Here is a 21,699-nt window from a genome sequence, read left to right as displayed (position 1 = left end):
GTGCTGACGTACTTCAAGCATGACGTCGTCGCTCGGGAGATATTTTCCCACACGTGACAAAATAAAATCTATGCAGACCAGTTGTTCTTGTGTCCTAGTGTAAAACCTTGGCCTCTGTCCAAGAATCATTATTAGAAAATGCACAGGTGTGCTCAGTGACTTTGTTGTGTTTGCCACAGGTTCAAGCCCGGTGTTACCAGCTGCTGTTGTCAGTGTTTCAGCACTCTAGCCGTGCGCTGTCTACTCCCTACATCCATGCCCTGGCTCCACTCATGGTGGAGAAGCTAAAGGCAGTGGAGCGCAGCCGCCCAGGGACTGCTACTGAACTGCAGGCTGTGCAGGAGGGTATTAAGGTTCTGGAAGCCCTGGTGGGCATGGGTGAAGAGCAGAACCGTAAGTACACAACATTTTCGAGCCAAATTCCCCCCCAAAAAAATCTACCCCTGGCTCTAATGTATGTCAATTTAAGATGCACTGAAAGTCACAAATTGTTTATTTTCACACAGGTAAGATAGATAGACCTTGTATTGATCCCCGTGGAGGAATTCAGGTGTCATAGCAGCAACAGCAGTATGAGACACAGATATATAGGCAAAAGTAGGGTGATAATAAAATAAATAGACTTAAGGCCCTTTCAGACGGGGAGCGATTGACGCGCCTTAGTAATTCATTTTTCAATGAGGAGAGGCAAGCGGGCACGGCCCCGTGAAATTCTCACGCTCGTGCTCGTTTCATGCACACGCCCGCCAGCAGCAAGAGCTGGATTGTGGTCAGCCTTTTTTCCCACGCTACGGGTTTTGTCTGCGCATGAGGGGCGCGACGTGATCCTCGCTGTACAGTGTACATATATACTGTACAGTGTCAGCCGGCTTACAACAATGGGTATCTGGATGATATATATCGTCTCTGTCGGGTGGAAACCTCATATGTCCAAAACTGTTACTTTTCAGGATTAAGATTTAAACATAGCAAAATGTAGCAGATTGACGAGCTTGGCGCCGCGTTTTGAGCTTGGAGATCTGATACTTTTGTGTGACACTGTAGCATGATCAAGTCGGGCATTCATTTACGAAAAAACACTGAAAGTTACAATAGGGAGATAAGAGGTTTCTGCCCGACAGCAACGATCTAGTCTATTAACAGTGCATATAAGTAAGTAAACGTACAGTTTATCAAATATGAAACAGTTACAACTGTTATCCTTAATAGGCATCTTTCTGGCATGGCTCTGTAGTGTTCATCCTTGTAGTCTGTGTGCCAGAGTCAAGCAGGAGTCAGTAATCCAAGAACATATGGGGGTCATGCTTGGTTGTGGAGCCTGATGGCTACTGGCACAAAGGACTGTGTCCAAGTCGCTTTGTCCAAGTCGTCCTGGGGGACCATGAGTCTGTGGCTGAATATGCTCCTCATCCCTGCTAGCACATCATAGAGGGGATAAAAGGGATTAATCAGGATAGCGTTCCACCTCATTCTCCCCTCCGCAACCACCTCCAGATTGTCCAGTTTAACTCCAACTCCCAGATTGTTCAATTTGGTTGCATCCCTTGTGTTGATGTTACCCTAACCCTACGCTTAGCTTTACTGATGGTTCATTGATTGAGCTATTGCAAGCGGTTAATGATTACATAACCTACAAATGTTCATGGCCAGCCACTCTCTAGCTTTTCTGTGCTGTTTCTCACTTGAACTTACTGCAGTAGTACATACTGTACAGTATGTGAGATTATTTCCCATAGCCTCTGCTGACAATGAAGGTTAACTGGAAAAGTTGTTTTTCCAAAATTAAGAATCAACAGATTCCTCTGATAACAGAAACTGTCTGTTGTGTCTGTCTGTTTATGGAACATCTTTGCTTTTTGTAATTGTCTCTTTTTCTTAGCACCATCAGCATCACATTATATAGTGATTCATGGGATTTTTTTTTAGTAACCTACTAGTTCTTATCATGTGATGGTTGTATCTGCTTTAGGATAAAGGCTTCTCTATCTCCCAACCGTGCTCATATTTTCAGATCTGTATTTGTTATGTCACTCTTAGCAGTGCTTTTATCTAGTTAATTAACTGCAGATGTGTCTTAACAGGGGTACAACTCTTGGCTCTTCTCGTACCAACCCTGATCTCCTACCTGCTGGACGACAACACCATCTCCTCTGCAACCCAAGCCTCCAAAGGACTGCACGAGTTTGCTCTCCAGAATTTAATGCGCATCGGTCCCCTCTATCCAGCCGCCTTTAAGACTGTCATTGGAGCCGCGCCTGAGCTTAAAACCCGCCTCGAATCCGCCATCCGGGCTAACCAGGCCAGCAGCAAGGCTAAAGCAGCAGCCAGGCTAGCTCAGCCTGCTGGGCCTACTGCACCAACCATCAAACTGAAAACAAGCTTCTTCTAAATCTAAACACTCCACAAATGTGCACTCTTCTCAGCGTGATTCGGTTCAGTTTTAGGTTTTTTGTTTGGTGTCTGGATATTCAACATATCATGTCTGATACGTCAATTACAGTCACTTAAATGTATTTATTTATTGATTGAACAACTCATCTCATGTTTGCTTTCGGTGGATGAGCAGTCTCTGCAAAGTTTTCTTGAAATCAAGGAGACGTTTATGTAAATACCATTTTAGAAAGTTTTTGAATTAAAAGTTCATCTCAAAATGGTCATTGTTTGAATGTATTATGTTCATCTTTGATGAACATATGTAAAGGGACACAATCTATATGAAATTTCTGGATTTGTTTAATTCCCCCCTCCTGATTGGTCTTCTGACTGCCTGACATTTGATTGTGCACTGTGCCATCGTTCTCTATGGTCTTGCACCAACATCAGCACGGCAATCCACCTCAATTCTGTCAGTCCTTTGCTTTTCTTTTAGGTTTCAATCGTGTGTGTTATTCGAGCTAGTTTTTTTTTTGGGGGGTTGAGTCAGACAGTTTTTAATTGTTTTAGTTGATTGATGGTGATAGATGCTGCTCTTCTTTAGAGATGATTTATTGCTTTTAGGTTACATAGGGACATTCACATACCGTCTTTAAAAAACGTTACTGAGAAAAACATTGATCTTTAAGATCATTCTAGAATTAGATTGTACTAAACATCTTAGAACATAAATTATACCAAGCCTTAAAAGGATTTTATGCATACATTCTTGATTCTCCTTGAAAAAGATTTGAGTAAAACGTCATGGCAATCTTCGATCAAAAGTCTGAGTCCGAAATATGCTTATCTTTTGCATTCCATGCAGATGTTTCTTATTCTTTCTTTTTCTTTTTTTTAGCTTAACGATTTATTTCTGAAGCACTTTCCCACATGTTTCTGTCTATAACATACATGTACTAACAATGTCACCCACCATGATATGAAGGTAGCCTTGGAACAATCTACTATCATAGATGTATTTAATCGATTTTGACATTTTTATATCTACGATACGAAAGTAAAAGTCAGACTCGATAAAATACATCTATGATGGTCTTGATCCAAGCCTAATATGAAGGCAAATCTGTTCTACAGTGTGTACTATTTTATGAATTGTGTATTCACACCTCCTTAGTTAATTGAGATATGTTAATAAATGCTTTAATCTCTGAGTGCAATTGCCTTTATTTTATTGTTGGCCCTTCTTCAGGGGGTAGGGGAGGGGGGGTAAAAGCCAGGACTTTGGCCTAATTTGGCATCTTGGCTGTAAGGTTAGGTTATACTATGCTGCCGCTGCGTATTCTGGCGTAGCACGCTGGGGTGGAGTCTCCTCCAGTACAGGGAGCCAGGGGGCGCTGCTGTGGAACGGGGAGACGTGGTCTGCCAAATCGAGCGCACCCAACAGCGTCGCCATGTCGGCTTATTATAAGCGACTTTGGGCTTTTCTTTTTCTGTAAAGTTGCTTGCTTGTAAATAAATATTGGTAGTTGCGGTTTTTGGGGCTCGTTTCTAAAATGTACTTGCTTATTTAGGCTTGCTTCCAATGTTTTTATATATATATATATATATATATATATATATATATATAATAATGGTCATGAAAATGTTGACAGGGAGCATTTGTATTGTTGGAATGTTTAAAACAAATCCAATTTCCCGGTGCATGCTTATTTCCCTCACGCAACCTGGCAAGACTGGCACCCGACCAACATGTTTAGTGGGCGTCCTCGTTTTGCACTGACGTCACTCAATGACAGCTAGCTGTCAGAAAGTGAGTTCATTCCCCGTAGAGCCGCGGAGACGGAGAGCCGCCGTCGAGAGTTTTTCTGGCCTCTGAACGTCGGTATATCTTGGGATACCTTTTGAACCAGCAGCGACACAGACGATAAGGCTAGACCTTTAACGCCCCCCCCCCCGAGCCCGGCCGCCATGGACGAACAGGCAGGGCCCGGCGTGTTCTTCAACAACAACAACAACTCCATTCTACCCGGCGGTGGTGGCGGCGGTGGGGGGAAAGGACCGCTGCCCGACGGCGACGCCTCGGAGGCGGCCCGGGCCACGTACTCTATCCCGGGGATCCTACACTTCCTGCAGCACGAATGGGCCCGCTTCGAGGTGGAGAGAGCACAATGGGAGGTCGAGCGGGCCGAATTGCAGGTAAAAACCCCACGATGTTTGACGGAACGCACGACTGCGTGTCGGTTGGCAATAACACCGGGACAGGGTGTTATTTATATCGCCGCTAAGTTGCTCCATTTGGTTGTTCTTAGAGCCGGGCTAGCCTGTTAGCAGCAGTAGCTTACAGTCGGACTAGCGTAGCTGCAGCGCCCCCTGCGGCCAGCCTGGTTGTGTTGAAATCAGTGTTGCCGTGTCCCTTTTATTATAAGCGACTTTGGGCTTGTTTTAAGTGGCTTGTAAATATTGAAAGAATTGCGGGTTGCGGTTTTTCGGGCTTGTTTCTAAACTAAACTAAAGTGTAGTTGCTTATTTGGGCTTGTTTAAAAAAAAAAAGTGTTTGAGTGCTTCTCAAATATTTTCATGTCTAGGACCACAAAAATTTATTTGTCCCCTAACCCCCATCTGAAAATGTTTTGTGCTAGGGACTCCCGTACCAGATTTGTGTTGTTAGAATGTACATGTTTGTTTTCACATTTTTCACTTATTCTCTAAGATTTGTTTTGAAAATAGCAAGATCTACAAGCTCACAAGATCTACAAGCTCAAAACGCGTCGCATCGTCACGCGTTGTGAGCTTGTAAGTCGGCTATTTTCAAATAGCTGATGAATATAGATAGATTTAAATTGCATTCTTTTGGGCTTATTTTCATAGACCTGGTTGCTTGTTTCTCTCATGCGATCTGGCAACACTGGTTGAAACGCAAGCCTCTGTTAAACCGCTGACTTGTTAGCAGGCTGCATGTCTAATACTGGTCAACAAACGAGCAATAAATCATGTTTTTGCAGTTGTGGTCGAGTCTATATGTGTGTGTGTTGAAGGCTCAGATGAAGATCTTAGATGTACCACTTAAATGAGAAATTGGTCCGAGAAGAATTGTCACTTTGTTTTCGAATATCCTTTTTCTATTACAGTTTTAATCTGATAGCCACTAGGCAGTAATATGTGGAGGAAGGGCAGATTCTAAGACTTAGTGGTTTGACCTCGTAAGAATTGTCATTGCTGTCATTGTACAGCATACTGGGATTTTATCATTATGTCCTGTGTTATTTATCAAGCCAGGTTGATTTGATTGAATATATTATGAGACATAAATGCAAACAGCACAAGTACAGTCAAACACTTAGTCTAAAACGATCACACACAAAAGTACAGTGGACTTGTTTCCATTGAGGTCCTATATATTCAAGTCATCAACATAGCATAGAAAATAACATCAAAATACAAATATCACAAAAATGTCCTTTCAATGCAACCATGAATAGAAAGTCAACAGTTACATTTCCTAGTTTTGAATTTAACAAATATGGCAGTGTTATGGCTGTTATAGATTAACCTCTGGTGAACATAAACTATAAGGAGACAGACAGTATGTTTTCCTGTTCTGATTCTGAACCAAACTTTCTCCCTAGGGAAAGAGAATGCAGCCATGCAGTTCTGAGAGTTTATGAGGTGCTAATCTGCTGCTAATCTGTTGCTTTCCAAGAAATCAATTAACTCTGAAGTCCACAGGCTTATTGTGAATAAAGTATATACTTTATCACTCTGTACTTTGTTCAATTAAACTCGAACATTTGCCATGTTTAGGCTATCTTTTTCTTTACACTTCATTCATTGTCCTTCGTTAGAAAAGTGACTATTAATTATCTCAACTATTTGTCAGGTCGTGACTCATGATTTGGGCCAGAATTTGTCTAAATACCTAAATAAATTACTGTTGTTTACCCATCTTATCTGTTGTCAGTCTCTTCGTATCTGCAGAGATAGCAGTGCCACATCATGGCCATGTTCAGGTGGCAGAGAAAAGGGCATTGCTGAGTGTTGGATTTTAGAGCAGGCTCTTCCAACTACATACTAATCTCGGGTGCCAAAGGATGGGGGCATGGTTATCACACAGACGTGTCAGTATACACTACAATGAGTCTACATAGGTGATACGTGTAGTAGGACTTTGAGTCATTGACCTCATGCCAGCTGACTGGCTCATGACATGAAGCTTCCGTCATCAGGAAAGACAAAGTGACAATTTATTTTAGTGGCTTACTGGATGGTTTGAATGTGGCGGCAAAACAGGGTGCTCTCAATTTTGAGTTCTTGTTTATATTTCCTGTGTCACTCTTGCGTAGGAAGGAACTATACCACAGGGCTAGCTGCCGCTTCAAATCTTCACCTTTTTGATTTTGAAATCTAATCTTAAAGAGCGGTTTGAACTATTGGTTTACTCATAATTACAGTCTTTGACCCAGAGCTTACAAAAATAGAAGATCTATTTTTGTATTTTTTGCAAGAGGAATAACGAGGGTAAACTAAGACAGACCGTGTGAGGAAATGTATAACATGGAGGTGCTTTGCTTCATTGTGGATATAATTAAGGAACTTACTACTTCTAGGTGGTATCACTCAGGACACAGTTAAATAAGATACAGACTGCTATGTTTTTCTTTCTTTTGTTCCAGTGCTATAGTTATCAAAAAGTATGGATTAAAAACTCATAAGTGGTAACACTCTTGTTGGAGCCTAGAGAAGAGCAAGCTATCCATTGTGTCATTGTTTAAGAAAAGTCACTTGCTAGTAAAAGCCCTAGTGGAGGATACCATGCATCCAAGTTTTTTGTTCCACTTTTCTTGATGGCCTACATTTGTTTTCATTATTATAGCTACGTTATTACTCACATCATGTATACCTGAGGTGATCAATTGCAAATACTCTCTAACAATCTAGGATTCTTTGTAGGCCCATTATTGCTGTATTTTTTTAAAAGTACACCACACTCATTCCAGAATATATATATATATATATATATATATATATATATATATATACAGGGTCCCCACGGTCATGAAATTCCTGGAAATATTTTGAAATAAAAATTTAAAAAATCCAGTACTGGAAAAGGTTTGGAATTGATCAAAGGTCCTGGAATTTATCAAGGGTCCTGGAAAAATATTTGGCTATGCATTGTTTTTGGCTATTGATTTTTTTTAATACAAAACATTTTCATAAACATGTATAACATTACACAAAATATGTAACATAAGTAGTTTTTCGCCGAACGGGCTGTGTAACACCCCATCCGCACTGCCAGCGATGCGACGTGACGCGAAGCGAGCGGGCGATGAAATCACATTAAAATACATGTTTTTGAATGAGACCGTCCTGACCTACCGCGAGCGACAACGAACCGTGCAACGTCGTCGTCCACCCCTCCTATTTTCGCTCGCAGGGTCACTATGCCCTAATTTTGCACGAAATGTTGAATGAAATTGTACTATTTTATATTCTATGCTTTATTTTTGCTACACTGCCTATCTTTGGGCATTGTACATAGGAGTAAGAGACACATTATTGCGCTGAATGATTGTTTTATAGGCCTGGAAATTGGGCTAAATATTCTGGAAAAGTTTTGGAAAAGTTTTGGAAATTCATTGCTAAAAATGTGTGGGGACCCTGTATATATATATATATATATATTATTTTTTTCTGGGTGGTGTGGCCCATAGATATAATACATTGGTCATAAGCACCTGACTTCCGTGTTCACAGCCACCTACTATGGTGGGAGTGGGACCCGATTGCACTTATTTCTATCGATACAGGAATCTGTATGGTGTGCAGAATGATTCTACATTGAACAAATGGGTCATGGAACACCCCATGGATTGATAATTACTTTCCACACGTTTGACACAAAGCATGGAGTTGCTATTAGTGTAAATGTCCGTTCTATGCTTTCCTATATCTGTGGTGTCTATACTGTAACATCCTCTGTGTTAATTTAGCCATTTGTATATCAGAGTGTATAAATGGAACCAAATGGACTATTTGGTTCCATTTTGTACACTCAAGAGTTAAATTAACAGAGGATTTGACTGTGTATGTACTGAAAACATTTCAGTCACAGTCCCACGGTCCCATGTCATGATGGCACTAGTTGTGACAAAGGCCAACCAAAACCAGGGCTTGCGTTGTGAGGAATGCAGTCCAGCCAGACTGTTGGGTCATATTTGGTGCCACTCCTCTCAATTGGAGACAGAGTCACACTATACGTACGTAGCTACTCACAGTAAAGGACTGACTAGATTTGCTGCTTCTGTCCATTTCTAGTGGCTGGTGCACAGGTTTTTGCCATCCATGATTTAATTGCAGTTCAGTCTAGGGCTGCAACAGTAAGTCAGACATATCGATTGAATTAAAACATTTTTAAATGTATTTAAAACAAAAAGTGCTTCTTGTTTACTGGATTAATTGAAAAAGTAATCAACAGAATAGTCACTAAGAAAATATTCAATAGTTGCAGGCCTAGTTCAGTGCTCATTGATTATCCACCGATTCAAGCTGGTTTGCTTCATTGGTGTTGACCATGAACGGTTGTTCTGCTCTGTTGTATGTGTAAGCTTGGTGCTAATAGTATGCTAACAGTATGTTAATGTGGACATTTTAACAGGTAGATGAATCAGTTCAAGGAGAACAGGCTTTAAGCCAGATAGTGGGGGCTCACCAGTTTAAGTGTATGTATTTTTAATTAGTGGAGTACACTAAACATGCTGATAAAGACTTAGAAGCTTTGATTAGCACAGATCCTCTCTGTGCCTGATTGATGAGATTGGATCCAGTTACACTTGTTTGTGCCAGGCAGTGATCCACTGTGCTCCATCAGCCCTCTGGTCGTGGGGAAATCCCTCCTTGATGGGGGTATCTCCTTGCCAGAAGCCTAGCTGTCAGCAATCATAATTTGACACCTGGAGAAGGTCAAAGGTTATAGTGGGTGTTAGGTGGCTCCGGAGGGTGCAGAAGGAAAAACGTGGACCAGTTGATCTTAACCAGGTAGAAGCATTTCCTCCTATTCCTAAAGGAACACCTCTAACATTGAATAAGAGGAAGTGACCGGCCGCATGTATGATGTAAGACCTAATGGAGCTAATTGTAGTCAGGATATTTAACACTGTTGTTGAGCTATTATAAACTCACAAAGGGAAAAGTCTGTACTGTTTACATTCCCCACACGATTTGCAACGGCTAATTATATAGAGCGGGTCTCTAGCCTACTTCAGCTTAGATGGCTGAAGCCAATGAGTCTCATGTTTACTTTTACCAATAGCTAAAGCTGGAGGCAATATTTAGCTCGGTGTTGCAGCAATTGAAGGGGAGGACTCCAAGCCACCGCATGCACACATACTGTGGCATTCAGAAATCTGAATGGGTGGTGTCACCATCATTCCTCAGGCCATGCTACCTCCACCCCCATGCTGTAGTTATTTTTGCTTACCCACCCCAGTGGGTGGCTCAGAATGGACGAATACGAAACGGAAATACTCAGAACAACCCGTGTCTGTATTGCTGATCGAAGAGAATGGGGGTAAACATTGTTTTGTCCATTTCAGGGACTGCATAGTGCATACAATAAAATGAACAGTACAAAACTTTGGCATGTTGGGAAAAACATAGAATTTTTGAATGAAAAAACGTGGGTTAAATGAAGGATGCAACAATAACATTTATTGATCCTGTAAGCTTCTGATATATTGACAAAGGCTCAAAATAATGAACTTAAAATTGGTTTGTCGAATTGGCGTCGTCCTATAATTCCGCTTGGGGAAGTAAGCTGACGTACCAGACTTTATGTGCTCGAACATGCATGCACACAATGTCAGTTTTCCACAGATAAAAATCAAGTGCGTAAAAATGCTGAGGTGTTCAATTTATGATATAATATATTCAAAATATTCTCCTACTCTAGACGCTCAAGATCAGAATGTATGTGCCACAATTCCAGACGGGACTGTATGGTTTCTGATGTAGCATGCTATAGAAGTGTATTCCTGCAAACCTTTAGGTTATATTTACATACAACCATGTGGCATTTGTTTACAAATTCTGTGCTTCTGTGTGAAAATCAATCTAACTAGCGGCAAAAGAAACACTGTTTCAAAACTACATTGTGGTCCAGAGTAGGGATGGGACGATAATTTGTAGTCGTTTATCGTGATAAAAACGCTCACAATAATCGTGATGAGGCTGGTTGCTTGTTTCTCTCAGATGCCAGGTTCTGTGAGAGAAACAAGCAACCTGCGTCATGTCTTTCTGCATTAGCGGTAGCTCATGAGGGACATTCAGCGCATGTTTGAGTATCATGAGACTCCACGATGAGTACTAGGAGAAAAAAAAAAGACTTTGCATTTGTTAAAATAGGCGATTTTCACTCTTACACACTCTCCCATTATGCCGCTGCAAGGGGTCTGCAGAATGGACAACAGGGGCAGATCTGGAATTATTCAACGTTCCTTTGTATGTTGGTGAGTGATTAGCGACACATCAAACATACAACCTAAAATGACGGGATCTCTCCTTTAAACAAAAGAGAAATTTTAAGTTTTGAAATATATTTTGATTATCTCAATAATATTGTTAATCGCAATATTTTTTAACACAATAATCTTGACATGAAATGTTCATATCATCCCATCCCTAGTCCAGAGTCAGAACACGGAAGCGGACTAAAGTAACTAAAGACGGCCATGTTTACTCAAACGAAAGCCCTGTTCTCTAAGTCTAGTGTCCCTGTTGAAATCGCACCACCAGACCCTTTCAACCCGGCTGTGGTGCTGCCTTAAGTTGTCAGGCTTGGCTAATTCCTCTCTCCACCAACGCTCCATTCACACTTACAGGCTTGGTCTATCTACGTGGGTGTGCAGGACAGCTGCCTGGTCATGCTACAGATCTGCCAGTAGCATAGCATCCCCCCACCTAGAGGCCGCCAATTTGTCAGAGTTGTAAATGAGTGTACTCGTCACCAGCTGAAAACTGTGTGGCTCTAATAACTGTGTGTTCTCCCTACTGATTGGTGCCTAAAATATATGTTCTTCTTCCTGCACATTTTTCTGTAACAGTTGATGAATGGTCAGCCGCTAAAATGGTGTGATGACGTTCTGGTAATTGGTCTATGGCGTTTTCATAATAAACATTGGATTTCCATGGCACCTTGACAAAATAAAGTATTAGTCCTCTTGGGAGCTTTGACATTCCAGGGGAATATTGTCACCAGGCTGCTACCTGACATATTGAGCTTTGCCGTCTTGTGGTACACAGACACAGACACACACTGTGGAGAGGCCAAAGGGTGCCAGCTGCTTCCCAGCTACTCTCCTAGTTGACAGGCATAACCACTTAAGCCCTATATAAACTTTGTTGTATGACGTATAGCAAAAATAAGAAATAACTGATCTACAAGCGCACAACGTGTTCCATCGTGGCATGTTGTGACCTCGTAGATTGACTATTTTTGCTGTTGACATGTCCTAAATAGGGACACCAGATTTGAAAGTGGTTAAGGGGGGACACAATGTCTCTGTTTCTTCCCCAACATCAGCAGGTTCCTGTTCACACAATATTGCATAGTCTAGACTGTTGGCTCCTCTGAGGCGCTTTCCCAAATCACCCTAAATCCACTCTCTTTTTAATGCAGTATATAAGTATATACAGCACAGGGCATTATTGCTGATGCTGTCTGTTTCGTAGATGGCATTTTGCAGGAAATTACTTACCTCAAATGCCAAACAACCAGACCTAACATTTGCTTATTTTGCACCATATCAGACTCCTTGAATGGTGGCCCAGAGCCATAATTTACTTGTTCCCTTCAAGCTTCTTTGTACTACAGTATATCTATACGCTCTACAGTGTGGAGAGTAAAGATATACAGTACTGTAGTACAAAGAAGTAGAGTCTACACAGTAAAATCCTGAGTGATTTAACACTGAGAGACTGTTATGGGTCCATTGTTACACTGTCAGAGCAGAAAGAGAATCCATGGATGTTGTCCATGACTGCACCTTACAGACTCGGGATCCACTCATCATCGGGGGAAAATGCTGATGATGAAAAATTCAGCTCTCTGTGTGCGGTACACACTGCACACACACGCAAGACTGCATGCCTGCATTTTGTGTGCGTGTGCTCAGAGTGTGCCAGATATACCCTATGTAATATTAATGCAACAATACGGTTGCAGCATTGTGCTCCTCAACGTAGGCGACATGGTGTCTTTGTTTGTGCCTCCTGCAAGGTAACACCACAGTGTTAACCTGCTGCCAGCAGTAGAACAGCAAACTGTGAAATGGAGCTCAGTGGAAATGGGTGATTAGATGAAAATTCAGCAAATCTGTGGCACCAAGGATTAGAGAAGGAGAGAAGCGTGAATTAGGCTGTAAATGTTAAGAGGGTTTCCATTCCAGACGCGTATGCTCTGTGTATATTTAGATATTTGCAACTCTTTATTTATTTTTTTACCTGAAATTCTTCTGTCAATGAGAAAAAATGTATGCAGATAATTCTATTCTCAGAAACAAAAGTATAAAGCAAGAGAGTCTTATTATGACTCTAATAATCGCAGTTTACAATTTAGGCATTTCATTTAGCAGACACTCTTATCCAGAGCGATTTGCAAAGTGCAAGGTCGGACCTGCCATGAACATTTGTCAAACAATAACGAGGTAAAGAATGTGCTGATTTCAGTACAAGCCTACAATAAAGATGTATGTTGGTGGTAGATTCAAAATCTTGACAAATAATTTAGTGCTAATAATAGGTGTTTCTTTCATGTTTCTGTAGCAATATTTTCCCATACAGGGCTGTCGCCTTTTAGATGTACCTGTATTGTAGACAAGACAAAGCTGGGATAATTCTAGAAGACAATACAACTGGAATCTTTTTTATTTGTTCACCATTGATTCGCTCACCGTCTGACAGCCTGATTAGAATAATCCTGAATGGATGTAGGCCTGTGTATATGAGCTGCTGGGATCCATGTGATGTCTTCTTGTAAGGAAGTGTCTGCGGCCGAACACCCTGTTCAGTATCTTGAATTGGTGGCGGGACTCATTGGGAAGGGAGAGCATTTCACTTGCATTTGCCCCTAGAAATAGATAAGTGCGAACTAGAAAAATGTGTTGGACAGCATGCACAGAGAGAGAGAAAGGTGTGTGTGTGTGTGTGAGAAAGAGAGTTGAATGCGCTTCACAAACACAATTATTTTATGGAACACACTCATTTCTGGCAAAAGAATGTCATGATTCATGAACAAAATTTAACCCAGCCTTCTTCAGGGGTATGTTCAACAACTCAAAGAGTTACATTCATTGGAGTCAATCACTTTTGCTATAGGGCTATAATGTATAACATTATTCATTTATTCACCCAGTATGGTAAGGAGATTTATTCCCTCTCACGCAGGCGCAGAACAGTGCCATCAACTGAGTGTCTGTGCCATGTGTTTTGAGCAACTTTTAAACATGAGACGTCACCCAACGTCACCCAATATGATCTCCCAACGTAGAGATCGACAGACCAAGCTATCAGGAGAAGCCAACTTGGTCTGTTCAGACCTTTTTTAGACTTTTTTTAGACCAATTAGGTCCATTGTTTATTCGGCATTTGAGCCACAGACCACCGTTTGATGAGATTTAGACTCTCAGACCCCAAAACTTAGAATATTTTGTTATCGTTGGATACGATTTTGTCCACAATTCCATGCTGTATTGATGTTGGTACCATAGGAGAGACAACAGGCAAACGTTGATCAAAATAACAATTCTTTAATTAAGTAATGCTGATGTTTAGTCCATTTGGTTTCATTTTACGCTCTCAAGAGTTAAAGATCTATAAGGGTCCATTTGGTTACCAACTTTCCATCATTTAGCTGGGGACCACCTGGTACCCCCCCCCCTCAAGGACCACTGGTGGTCCCCGGACCACCGCTTTAGACTTCAACTGGAATCCGTGCCTTCAACCTCCTAAAAGCCCCTGCTCAGGTCCTTTGGTTGGGCAGACGGGGGTTGGTTGTGGACTCGTGGGAAGAGACTCGTTCTTCTAACGCAAGCAGTGAAATGATCCCAGCTGCCATCTTGAGGTGAGGTTGAGTTAAAGGGACAGCTGCTTGTAGAAGTGTCCCTGGTTCACTTCCACCGGGAGGATAAAGGAACTTTGCCCCCTGCAGAGAGAGAGACACCATGGCATTCCTGTAAGTTTAGATGGATCAATCAGTGATTCAGTGCAAACAGGAACGGATCTCGCTCCCAAAGCTAGAACCCAGAAAACATGGACATTATTTTAAGCGCCCATTCTCTTTAAAGATACATAGGTGACCCAAGACTAATGCTATTCAAACTACTTTCTTAGAACGAATTTCTGGTTCTGAAGTGAAGAGCGAAATTGGTCAGTCGCTGGCCTACTGTACGTTTGGCTTGGAACGCTCATATGCCATGATGATGATTTAGGCTTTTCTTGCAAGATACTTTGAGTGTGATCTAATAAATAATCCCACTAGCATTAAACTATTTTATTTGCGTTGCTTGTATGTATCATTTAAATATTTCTAAGTCCCAAATGAATGGAAATGTACAGTAGTTCCTGTAGCACAGCACCCGTGCCTTTCCTCTCTTGTTTTGCTGCTTTTGTCTGTTGGTACTAGTGTAATGGAATGTGTGGAATGTACTTGGCTAGTTATCAGGTCGGCCATCTTGGAGTTCACTGGTTCTGCGGTAACAGTCAGAGAGTAAACCCTGTGTGCATTGAAAAGTAAGGTTGTTTGCATTGTAAATACGGGGGGGGGGGCTTACCCCTGCCCTTGTCCCTGCTTCACTCCTGACCACAGCCAAAGAGGCAGCATAAGGGAACAGCAGATGTGACCAATTTGTTTGTGTGTGGGCTCTGAGGATGTTTAAATATATATATAGATCTTTTCTTTTGCTCTCCCTTTCTCTCTCTCTCAGTCTCTCTATCTCTCTCTCTTTCTCTCTCTTTTTTCCAAATGGAGAGAGCTCAGTATGACTGTTGAGATGTGCGGGTCGTTTCACAGGGTTCGCTGTGTCCGCAATAAATGGTCTCATTGTGTTTCAAAACGTCTTGGGCGATGACGCAAAACTAGTCTGGAAGAAAACACGTCTGGAATGTGCAAAAAAACTCAACCTTTAGGATCCTCAGGAAATGGAGGGGGGGGGGGGGGCAGTGTGGTCTGGCCTTCAATCACTGAGGCAAATTACTGTAAGAGTCAGAGCAGACATCTTCCCTAACAACTTGAATGGAACTTGAGGTTTTAGGGTACACTATTTTCTCTCTCTCTCTTGAAACTTGTTGTGTTGTTTTGTGGTTTTTATTTGTCCACTATTTTTATGTGTCCACTGTTATTTGGCTGTTGAACTTGAAACATTTTACTTAAGTACTTAAATTACTTGGCGAATATAAACTAAGTAAACCCTAAATGATGACGGATCCGTGTCACAGTGCCTGTCTGGTGTTAATATCCCTCCCCGGCCAAAAGGTTATCCGTTCTCTCTCCCTTTTCCTGTCTCTGAAAAGGCCCAAGCTCGGGATGGATGCCCCATTCTACATGTCTCCTACTGGCACAGACTGAGAAGCCCTTATCCACTGGCCCAATAATGCAGTCAGTGTGGTGCCTAGAATCAAATGCTTCCTGTGTCTTTTTATGGCCCGAGTTGACTCACTGCGCTGCTCCCAAGGTTAATGTTTGATGGAGGAGAGATGAGGAGCCAGAGAATTCACAGAGCTGCTCTCTTCTCCATCTCTGGCACTGTGGGGGGGTACCAAGGGCTGCTGAGCCACTACTTTATCTGAATTAGCAAGTGAGTGGTAGTTAACTTGACTGTCTCCATTAGCTAGCCTATGTCAATTTTATGTCCGGCGAAAGACTGCCCTTTTCCCATTGCACATCCATTGATGATGTAACCCTTTCATTGCATAATGAAGAGAGTGAAAAACACATACTAACCAGTTGAAACATTGAGCTAACATTGAGACTAAATTTGATGGAGAGATACATGGAGAACAAAAAACAACATAGATAGGGGAAGAGAGAGAGAAACCAACAGATTTCTTGACTGCAATGTTTGGTGCATTTGAACTTAAATTCACCCTACTCTCACAGTACATCTGCCTATGGGTAAGAGACACGAGAGACATTGTAGGCTTCTTTTTTTTTCCTGTTGGCCATGTTTTAGACATGGGTCTACATTGTAATTTGGGCTCTTTCAGATTGTATTATGTCCCTCACCCACACAACGGTATAAGCAAATAAGCAACATGATCAGTTGGAACTCTTGATTAAGCCACTTTCTGAGGCTACCTTTCTATCTTTGCTTTTGTAATGTAATACAATGATGCTGTCTCATGCAAATGAACGAGATCAAGTCTGATATGTGTCAAACATTAGCATTCGTGTCGATGGAGAATATGTTATTATGGATCCAGCCGTGGCACAGATGCACATAAATGGCCCGAATAGGGTTCTATATAGACTCTGTAAATGTATTAGAGAGAGAAATGTCTGCACCGGGGTAGACTACCTTTAATGTAAGCATCATCATGATCTACTAAAGTCCATAATGATGTGTGCACCCTGACTACATCTGTAGATTAAACCTTTTCCAGTTATTATCATCAATGTTCCTTGTCATCTTAAGCTCGCTTGGAGGCTTGAGTTGCTCCAGTTGTTACCACAGCTTGTAAATTTGAATGCATCTTCATGCTATATCAACGTGATGCTAGCTGCTATGATGGCTAAACACATATGCACCGTTGAAAGTCAACACTTGCGTTGTAGGCGGTGAACTTCCTTGCAGGTTACTCCTTAGGGCAATATCCAATCTAGTCAATTGAACTTGTCTTGTAGATCTGCTATTTTCGTTATTAAAAAATGAAACAAATTAAGCATCACAATATTGATATCAAGGTGTTTTGTCAAAAAAAAATATAATTTGGTCCATATTGCCCAGCCCTACAACATCTTGTACCCATGTTGAGTTTTGTATTATAAACACATGGACAGCAGCCGTTGTTTATTTCACTATTCATTTGTCTGTTACACTCTGTCATCTTAGTCTGTTACACTCACTCTTTTGCTCTCTATTGTTCGTTCTGTCCATGGCCCTGTGCGAGTCCTGCTTCCCATAGTCTGCTCTTGCAATAGGCCAAGTTCAGATCCCCTCAGACCTGTGAAAAATGCTAATAACGTGCTTAAATGTGGGAAAACAGAAAAATCAGCTTTGTCAGTCCTGCCTATGCCAATGCTCAATTTCATATCGATTGGCCAACCCACTGAGGGGAGAAAAGGATGCTCGCAGTCAGACAATGTTTACTACATTTTATAGTAGGATTGGCATAAATACTAGCAATCTGTTAAATTGCTGCCAACAGTACTTAGAGTTTTTTTTTTGTTTTTTTTGTTCTTGTTCTGGGAATCCTATCCCAGACTGGGGACAGTAGTGGTAAGTATGAGCGGCACTCTAGAGAGACGCGTTGGAGCAGGGTTTTGATGTAGAACTGCTCTGCAGAGAAACATAGATGGTGTGAAATCATGTTATTAATACCAGGCAGATTGAAGCCTTGTCATGGCTCCTTGTTAGCGGTGTTTGCTCCTCATGAAAAGCTGTATTTCCAGCCTACTCGGTCTGCTGAAAAGCAGTGGGCTTTCAGTGAGGTTTCTCTCCCTTTTAAGCTGATGTGGGTTGGCAAGGGATATTCTTATTTGAACCTCTTAAAAATGTGTTTATAAATTTAGTGTTAAATATAGGCTTCCCAGGAGGAAAGTTGGATCCCACAAACCCTGTTTGAAACCAGAAAGCAGCTGCTGTTTGGCCGTACTGCAATCATGCTTGTTGTAATTACAAAAACACTGCAACTTTCTGTTGCTTCAAGTTAATTCTGCTTCAGATTGTTATATTTACTAGTCATTTGTGATTGGATTAGAAAGAGGCTAGGTCTTAAGCGTGTCTAAACAGTTGCTCTGCGAGTTCTGTCTTGGTTCAATGTGTCACTTTCAGTGGTGATTTAGAACAACCGAGAGTGATTCTGACTTAGAAACAGTGAACATGACGAGGTATTGAAAATAAAACCACTGCAAGATTCATCTTCCTCTGCATAACAAGGAATCCCACTGAAACTCCAGGACGAAGGCTCACTTGACATCGCCTTATACTGCTGCAGACAATAACTTAATACAGGCCATGAAAGGAACTAGACTTTGTTTTGTTCTATTTAGTTTTGGCCCATCTTTGTTCACTGGGCTGTGAATAGAGAAGGGCCAGTGTGTTGGTTACACAGTAGAACAACAGTGAAAAATTGTAAGGGTGTTGATGATTCTGCCCATCTCTGTTTCACAACCTGGTGAGCATGCATTGTTAATGTACACACACGTTTAGATTGTCACCAATCAGTGAGTGCAGTGTTCCTATTTACAAATATGTGGAGTATTCAAAACATAATAAATTAAATGGGATTTTTTTGCAATGCAAAGTCAATATTTTTAGTGTTTGAGCTTCAAAAAACAATTATAGCGGAATATTGAAGAATACAGTGACTTGAGCAAGTGTGACCTGTCACCTGATGTATTGTAGTGTGCGGTTTCTAATGTGGTGGACATCACCTCTGGTGTGGTGTCACCTATCCTGGATTGTTTTGTTTTTTTAGCTGGTGTCGTCTCTAGGTAGGGCTGGGTATTGCCTACAACCTCACGATAGATATGTATCACGATAAAGAGGCCACGATACATACGATATGTATCGCGATACGCGTTGATTTTGAATCATTTCAATTTCAGTCATTTTGACTAAATTGACTTTTGCAGAGTCCTAGACCACCTATTGCCGATGTTTTGACCAATATTTTGTCAGAAAATTCAAGAGTCTCACAGCATTTCCTGCTATATCGATATGGTTGCCTCTGTATCGATACGATTATTGGGAAGGAATATGATACAATTATTTACGTATCGATTCATTGAACACGCCCCTTCCTTTAGGTACTAGACTCAAGGTCTACTCTTGAGTCCAGCTCACAGTAGAGTGTGTGTGTGTGTGTGTGTGTGTGTGTGTGTGTGAGATGCCTTATTATGACGTAATGCTGCTGACTCAGACTCAGTGTGACAACAGCTGCCCGTCTGCTGTAGGGAGTGGACGAAGGCTTGATTTATACTTCGTTGCGTGCCGGTGTCACGTGCTAAAAATAGCAGATCTACAAGCTCACCGTCTAGATCGGGCCATTTTCGACGCGCCACACCAGCGTGCGATGAAGTATAAAATCAGGCTGAACACCGGTGTGTGTGTGTGTGTGCACACAGGATGGTGGCTAGGAGTGAAAGAGAAAAGGAAGGAAAGAGGGAGGGGGAGGGAGGCACGGTGTGCATGTGTGGGAAATGAGGTAGGTTATGTTAAAATAGAACAGAACAGATTGTCTTTTTTATTTACCATCATACCACACACATTGATTTGACAGCATCCTATTTATGGCTGCTCTTGTCTTCAGACGTTTTTGCACCACCTGGACCTTGCCTTGTTATATAGCCTGGTAGCTGAGGATGTCAAAAACACTGAACGCATTGATTTATATATATATACACACTGCTTTGAGGTCATGCCCTGACAGTACTATTTTTGCGTTTGCAGGCCCAAATCGCATTCCTGCAGGGGGAGAGGAAAGGCCAGGAAAATCTGAAGAAGGACCTTGTCAGGAGGATCAAAATGCTGGAATATGCCTTGAAGCAGGAGAGGTGGGTGCCTTACCATCTGCTACTATTTCGGCTGGGCTGCATCACTTAACCCATTAAGACCCCCCAGGAAAGCAAAGATTTGAGTTACAAATGTTGGCTTTAAAAATATATATATATTCAAAGATTTGCAGATTTTGAACACATTTTTAAGATTTTTCTAAAAATAGCAGATCTTACAAGCTCATAGCACGGCACTCGGTGCCGTGCTATGAGCTTGTATATCTGCTATTTTTCAATAGCCAAAGAAATCTAAAATGACACAGATGCCTTCCCCGTCTTAAAGTGTTAAAGGACGACTTCACCATTTAAAGTGTTAAAGGATGACTTCACCATTTTCAACCTATCTTCATGTAATTGGTCCTCACTAATGATCATGATAAAAGGGTAAAAAACTAAATCTACTCGGCCTGTGTCTCATTATAGGAGGGCTGTGGACACTTCAGAAACCCGCCTACCAGTAACAACATCATTATTATTTTATTTTTTTCAAACAATATTTCAATTTTATATATTTATTTGTATTAACGCGAAAACTATGGCTTCCATTATAGCATGCTAACTTTCCAGGAATAGAAAGTCTGCAGTTTCTATTAGCTTGGATTCCCCATTGATGATGTCACTGGTAGGCAGGTTTCTGAACTGTCCACAGCCCTCTTCTGAGATAAAGACGGGGTAGACAAAAATGTTACCATATTATAATGATCATTAGTGAAGACCAACTATATGAAGATGGGTTTTAAATGGGTGAAGTCGTCCTTTTAAAAGGGATGTGGGAGATAATTAAGGTCCAAATGTATATATTCTATTAGTCTTAATTTTCACATACTTATTGAAGGACAATATTGTAAAATTGCCGAAATGTATTTCTTAACTTTTGTAGGTGACCTATTGTCTGTGTATTGTATCTGTAGTATGTTGTTGTGCATGATGTGTATTTGGATGTGACGGACCCCAGGAAGAATAGCCATGCTTAGGCAAGTGCTCATGGGGATCCATAATATAGTAAAGTAAAGGATGCATGAGCTAAGTTCGGGGCTCTCCCCAGGCTGACAGAGGGAGAGTAGCGCCCAGGATTACAAGCTTAGGCAATTGGCACTGGGTGAAAAAAAGGTTACAAACTTGTGGAGGAAAGAAATAACATTTTCTGTGCGACTTTGATTCACTATTGAAATGTTTTGGTTTCGTCATGAATACTTGACAGTGAGCTAAAAAGTTATGAGGTAAACCGCATTTGGTTTTAGTTCAGCCATATAGCAAGGCTTAAGCCTGGCTTAGTCCAATACATGCAACATCTGCATCACTTTGCAATGCACCTTCACACTGCACTGCCCTGCAGAAGTAACATTATTATTATTTAGTTTCATGTGAACTCTGAACATCCACTGGAGAGCCACACATTCTACTTTTTAAGTGTGACTAAAGAGTAAAACAACCACCTGGATTCTACTTAGCTACTGGATTAGTAAAGCACCTAAAATGAAATCCCTGCCACCTATATAACTAATGAACACTACATATGCAGCCTGAGTTTCTGATCAACCAGCTCAACACCACGT

General features: G+C 41.4%; 2 protein-coding genes across 4 annotated transcripts in view; both read left to right on the top strand.

The window, feature by feature from the left end:
• The window catches only part of heatr5b (HEAT repeat containing 5B), a 30,230-nt gene extending 26,646 nt beyond the window's left edge, over positions 1-3,584 (top strand). For both annotated transcript variants that reach the window (XM_080450032.1, XM_080450031.1), the window contains exons 35-36: positions 180-393; positions 2,082-3,584. In XM_080450032.1, the coding sequence (XP_080306158.1) occupies positions 180-393; positions 2,082-2,389 (522 nt within the window). In that variant the 3' untranslated portion in view covers positions 2,390-3,584. The remainder of the gene's footprint in view (positions 1-179; positions 394-2,081) is intronic.
• Positions 3,585-4,183: 599 nt separating this feature from the next.
• The window catches only part of LOC308100962 (striatin-like), a 40,518-nt gene continuing 23,002 nt past the window's right edge, over positions 4,184-21,699 (top strand). For both annotated transcript variants that reach the window (XM_080450178.1, XM_080450177.1), the window contains exons 1-2: positions 4,184-4,569; positions 20,040-20,143. In XM_080450178.1, the coding sequence (XP_080306304.1) occupies positions 4,342-4,569; positions 20,040-20,143 (332 nt within the window). In that variant the 5' untranslated portion in view covers positions 4,184-4,341. The remainder of the gene's footprint in view (positions 4,570-20,039; positions 20,144-21,699) is intronic.

Source organism: Gymnoscopelus braueri, assembly GCF_963280865.1.
Source record: "Gymnoscopelus braueri genome assembly, chromosome: 14".
NCBI classification, from domain to species: Eukaryota; Metazoa; Chordata; class Actinopteri; order Myctophiformes; family Myctophidae; genus Gymnoscopelus; species Gymnoscopelus braueri.
Note: the sequence above shows the minus strand (reverse complement) of the source record. Positions and strands in the feature narration are given on the sequence as shown.